At 39.5% G+C, this 6,100-nt stretch overlaps 1 protein-coding gene across 2 annotated transcripts in view; it reads left to right on the top strand.

The window, feature by feature from the left end:
• Positions 1-4,219, top strand: part of LOC138048964 (heat shock cognate 71 kDa protein-like) — an 8,496-nt gene extending 4,277 nt beyond the window's left edge. For both annotated transcript variants that reach the window (XM_068895033.1, XM_068895034.1), the window contains 4 exons: positions 266-395; positions 700-1,538; positions 2,416-2,763; positions 3,212-4,219. In XM_068895033.1, coding sequence (XP_068751134.1) covers positions 266-395; positions 700-1,538; positions 2,416-2,763; positions 3,212-3,478 — 1,584 coding nt within the window. In that variant the 3' untranslated portion in view covers positions 3,479-4,219. The remainder of the gene's footprint in view (positions 1-265; positions 396-699; positions 1,539-2,415; positions 2,764-3,211) is intronic.
• The last annotated feature ends 1,881 nt before the right edge of the window (positions 4,220-6,100 follow it).

The following is a 6,100-nucleotide window of genomic DNA, read 5'->3' as shown; positions in this document are numbered from 1 at the left end:
GGAACATCAACTGGTAAAAAAAACTATTTGCTGGGTGTAACGAGTACAAGTAGTACTGGGTCCAAGTTGTGCATGCAAGAGGATTGGAGTAGTGCCCACCCTTGCCGTAAGTTATGCTAGAAGCCAAAGAAATAGGAGCCTTCAGGTTGTCTTCAACTTCAGTCAGCCTCTTTGAAAGCTTAATTAAAGACAAAAGGGGCAGCTAATTTTCTTTTTTACGCCATTATAAATAATCTTCCGATTTCATATTAACTCATCCTGACAGATTTCCTCCATGGTGTTAACAAAGATGAAAGAAGTAGCAGAAGGCTATCTTGGAAAAACAATAACAGATGCTGTTGTTACCGTGCCTGCCTACTTTAATGACTCTCAGCGTCAGGCCACCAAAGATGCTGGTAATGTCTCTGTTGGGATGTGGGTAGGGGGACTGCTGTGGTAGTTGGGTATGGGAAGAGCCACTAGCCTTGACTCACACCTAAGATAAGCATAGATAATATAGATTGACAGCGTAAAGGAGTTTGTAGTTTGTAACAAACTTGAATGGACGTTCTCTGGCTAAAAATATTAAGCTTTTATCGCAAGTTGTTATCCTAACTCATCCTGGCTGCGACCCTACAATTTTTTAATTGTGTAACGGTCTGATCTAAAATGTGATGACATCTAATTTTTTTGTGGTCGAACTTATTTCTTGTTGTCTAGGTGTGATTGCTGGCCTGAATGTCCTCCGCATTATCAATGAACCAACTGCTGCTGCTATTGCTTATGGTCTTGACAAGAAAGTTGGCTCTGAGCGCAATGTTCTCATCTTTGATCTTGGAGGAGGGACATTTGATGTATCCATTCTGAGCATTGAAGAAGGAATCTTTGAAGTCAAGTCAACAGCAGGTGACACACATTTGGGAGGAGAGGACTTTGACAATAATGTTGTGAACTTCTTTGTTGAAGATTTCAAGAAAAAGTACAAAAAAGACTTGTCATCAAACAAACGTGCATTGCGCAGGTTGCGCACAGCTTGTGAACGGGCAAAGAGAACCCTGTCTTCCAGTGCAAGCAGCAGCATCGAAATAGATTCCCTCTTTGAGGGGATTGACTTTTACACTACACTTAGCCGTGCAAAGTTTGAGGATTTGAATAATGATTACTTTAGGGGCACCTTAAAGCCAGTTCAGCAGGCTCTGAGCGATGCTGGTCTAAGCAAGAAAGAGGTTGACGAGGTTGTTTTAGTGGGAGGTTCAACAAGAATTCCAAAGATCCAGGAACATTTGCAGAAGTTTTTTGACAACAAAGAGCTGAATAAGAGCATTAACCCAGACGAAGCTGTGGCGTATGGGGCTGCTGTTCAAGCTGCCATTCTTCATGGCGACAAGAGTAGTGAGGTCCAGGATTTACTCCTTTTGGATGTGACACCCTTGTCTCTTGGGATTGAGACTGCTGGTGGGGTGATGACAGTCCTGATCAAGCGTAACACAACTATACCCACGAAACAAACACAAACCTTTACAACATACTCTGATAACCAGACCAGTGTACTCATCCAGGTAATTGTCAGCTAAAGGACTGAAGCTAACCCTTAACATGCATTGAAATTTACTTTTTACGGCTATATGTTTGGTTATTTCGTCAAATATTGCAGCTGGTTTCCAAGCACCCACCCACCTAAAGTGCACTCAATGTTTCAAGAACTATTTTGATCTCTCTATTTTATGGCCTTGAGTCTTGTGTACAACCAGCAACAGATTTCATTTTAACTGGGTGAGAAAATCTGGAAAGGTCACACAAATGACATCTTCCCCTAAGGTTGTCACACAGACTTTATGTTCATTGGTGCAACGGTACATTGAAGTACATAATTTAAATGTATTTTAGATTGATCAGCTGATACATTTTGGCTTCTACCTCACTGACAGTTGGATAAAATACCCATTGGAAATAAAATCCTTCGTTGAAAATCTGTTTTAAATAGCATCTACAAGAAGAAAATTCTTTTTAATCCCTAATCAAAGATACTGGCAATCTAGCTTTAAATTACTACATCCTGTTCAAACTTACTAGCAAATTTAACGAGTGTCAATTCACATAATGTGGTGTCAAGTTCTTTCCTCATATCTCTGACAATGAGTGTTCATTGATTTTCTACCTCAGGTTTTCAATTTTCCCTAGCTAATGCTTTGGGGTTGGTTGTCAAGCAAAACTGTCATTCTTGAGATATATGCAAGCTGCAGAGGATAAACTTTCACTGGTATCTTGGGAAAATCTAGCGCACTGGGAAAATTCAGTTTACTGTAAAAAATTATTAAAGTTTCACTTGGTATAAGGTCTGTAGTATGACCACAGCTAATGTCTGATCCCTCTATAACTACTGAATAGGTAGGTACATGTGGAACTGACTTTTTACCTTACTGTATTTGTATTTAGGTGTTTGAAGGAGAAAGAGGAATGACCACAAGCAACAACCTTTTGGGAAAGTTTGAGCTGTCTGGCATCCCACCTGCTCCTCGTGGAGTGCCACAGATTGAAGTCACCTATGACATAGATGCAAATGGCATCCTTAACGTTTCAGCGGTAGACAAGAGCACAGGACGTGAAAACAAAATCACCATTACTAATGACAAGGGACGACTCTCCAAGGATGATATTGATCGTATGGTGCGTGAAGCAGAGAGGTACAAAGCAGACGACGATGCTCAACGTGACAAAATTCAGGCCAAGAATTCATTGGAGAGTTATGCTTATCACATGAAAAGCACAGTGGAAGATGACAAGGTGAGTGTTGGTTCACAAAATTAATGCTGATGAAAGTAGCGAATATTATCGGAGAGAGATAAGTTTAGTTATTATTTAAGAAACTTTTATGGGAATGGTTCAACAAAAATTCAGCGGGTGTGTAAATGCCTTTAGGGCTTCTTTGATGTCACAGGAAAGAAATGGTGAACTGCCAAGAGTGCACAGTAGTAAAGCATATACATAAAAATCAATAATATTTAGTTTTTTTATGACATTTGAGATTCAAGTTTTTGAACAAAACATGAAAATTTGGTTTTATCAAACAAGCTTCAAGAAAAGTAAATTACTAACCACCGTAACAAAGATTTGTAAGGTGATGTTTTGAGTGTTAGCCCTTTGTCAAAGCCAATTTCAAAACAATCCGGTAAGCATCTGTGAAGATTAACGTCTCCTTCTCCATGCAACGAAAGGCTTTTAAACTTTGCAGGTGAAGGACAAGATTTCAGAAAGTGACCAAAAATTGATACTTGACAAGTGCAATGAAGTGGTGAGCTGGCTGGATACTCAACCTGACGCAAGCAAGGAATTGTATGAGAGACGGCAGAAGGAGCTTGAGAGTATCTGTAATCCAATTATTACTAAGCTGTATCAGAGTGCCGGCGGTGCCACTCCAGGGTCTGGGAGCTTTACCCAGGAGGGTGGGGCTCCTACATCTGGATCATCAGGAGGGCCTACCATTGAGGAAGTAGATTAAGACCTTATTTTTGGAAGAACAAAGCTCTGCACATAGCTGCTTGTTAGTGATGACTTTCACAAAAATACTGAAGTTTTGGTGTGAGCTGTTCATTGTTACATAGATAGATAGATGTAGTCTCACTTGGCTAACACTAACCCCATTGGATTGGACAAAATAAGGCATTCCTCTAAACTGAGCCTTTAGATACAGCCACCCATGTATTCAGCCATTTATGATAACTGAGTGTGGTCTATACCTCGTTGAAACCTTTGATTTAAATTTTGTATGTACACGATTTTACTCAAATCAAAGATTTCTTAATTTTTAATGCTAAAATTGTAAAAACCATTGCTTCTGTTGGTACTAGTTGATTCGTTGGGTAAATTGAGTACTGGCAGCATTTGGAACCCTCTCTGTGGTATCTGTCGAGTGTTTCAACTAGTCGCATAAGAGCAATCCCTTCTCTTTCAGTTTGTGCAATGAGAGTCTTGAATAAGTTTAAGGGAAGAGTGGGGCCTTTCTATGGCTGTAATGTGGGACATGTTTGGGTAGGTCTTTGTGGTTGAGGCTTGAAGTCTATAGCAATCTTTGTTGGTAGGCATTAAGTGATAACGTTAATTGTTTGGAAGTGTTGGGTGCAGTTTTTGTGGTTTTGTTTACAATGATGTCATGTTACGCCTTTCTTATTTTTGACCAAAAATTATTGTAGTTTGGATTCTTTGAAATGTACACATACAATTAAAAACATCTCATAAGTTTTGTCTGGATTGTACATTCCATTTTTGGTGCATACATACAGTAACAATGGCTGGTTCACCTGGCAAAGAAATTATTTTGGTTGCATCATTCCAGGATAGTGCAAATTGTCTGGTGTTGTTTTTACTCCAATGTGAGTGCAAAAAGTCACATGGAAGAAATAAATGACTTTATTGTCAAATGTATATTCTTCATGGCCAAATGAACACTAAGAAGGAACAGAGCTAGCACTAGGAAAGGATCTCCCTCAGTGCCTTTAGAGGGGGAAACTGGTATCTGACAGCCAGGTGATACAATGTAGTATAAGTGATCTGGCCACATTCTTAATTACATTGTCATAGTAGATGCTTTGGCATCACATCCAGAGATACCACTACTGGTTCTATCTTTTTTTGTAATGGCCTGTATGCAAAAATTTCCTATTTCTGTAATATACACCTAACCCTAACCTCTCAAGGCATGCACCCTAACCACTGGGCCACACTTCCTCCTCCAGTTATCATATGTAAACCCCAATAATTTAATTTCAACAGCACTTTACTGTATTAGGCCATCCACCCCTTCCCTCCCCCCCCCCCTCCCCTCCTCTTTTTTTGGTTTAAATTATGTCAAATCAGTTTTCTGGTATTGGGTTGGTCTGATCGAGAAAAAAATATATATATGTATATAAAGCCTAAATAAAGTCACAATAAGTCTTGGAATAGGAGGCCTGGTACCCCAGCCTGGAAACAAGACATGAACCCAAAATCAATATATGGCAGAAAAGTTGGTTAACGTTATTGTAAAATTAAGACAACGTGTTTTCCTCTATGCTGTTACTATGTTCATTTTTCAGATTGAAAGAATGTTATTTAAAGTGAAAAATGGTTTAACTATTACTTTTTGTTTTTGAAAATGCTAAAAATTTGGGTCAGCCGGACAACACTAAACAGAGAAAAAAAGAGGATGGCCTTATAGGATGGACATGAGATCTGAACTCTGGTAGTAATGAGAAAATCACAGGAGTTGAGTTCAACTTTTACACAGTTGCCAAGGGATTACAACTGAGCAACACATTCCAACACCATAGAATGTGCATGAATAATTAGTTTTTAATTTACATGTAACTGACGGCAAATGCAGGTTTTACCACTTTCACACGAGAAAAAAAGCAACCATAACACAGCAATTTAATGGTGGCCATTTGTGTGTGAACACACAAAATGTGGGAGTGGGGGTGTTAAAGAATGGTCAAGTGTGGTTTTATCCTTAGAAACATCACTGACTTAAACTTACAAAAGAAAAGAAAATTTTAAAGGCAATTTTACTGTCACGCAAGTAAAATGTAGTTAATGGATCGTGACAATACTATCTGTAACCCTTTTATGGCGGCTCTGTTTTCAATGTAGCGTTTGTGCTGTCTAGTTGCCAAGGTCAGCAAACACTAAGGATTTATTGTATTTTTGCTTCGAACTTCGCAGCTTTGTTGTCTCTAGCAGGCTAGTACGATCCACGGCATTGGTGCTTTTTTCAAAGCTGGCTATTCACGGCTAAGAGTTGGCATGTGTAACACTAAGTTCTCTCGTAGTACAGCTCTTCCGACTGGCTATGCCAGCAGACATTTGTCTAGCTATAAAAGCGTGTGAAAACTATTATCACTTATGTTCTGTTGTTCAGCGCAGTTAGCTCTCTATATATTAGTGTGGTTACGATTTGATTTTTTCCCTCCCTCCCTCCCTTTGGAGTTGAGATTGGGCCTCATTGTCTGTCAATAAACTCGGGACACTACTGTGTGGTGCGGTTAAGTCTGCGCAGCGACTTTGCCCAATCTTGTTGGCTGCGTTGCCTTTTGTATATTGCCTGCTAACCGATACTCTTGTCCCATCCAGCACGCGCTGTTTTGCA

The sequence above is a fragment of the Montipora capricornis genome, chromosome 5, assembly GCF_036669925.1.
Source record: "Montipora capricornis isolate CH-2021 chromosome 5, ASM3666992v2, whole genome shotgun sequence".
NCBI classification, from domain to species: domain Eukaryota; kingdom Metazoa; phylum Cnidaria; class Anthozoa; order Scleractinia; family Acroporidae; genus Montipora; species Montipora capricornis.
This window is presented reverse-complemented; position numbering and strand designations above follow the sequence as displayed.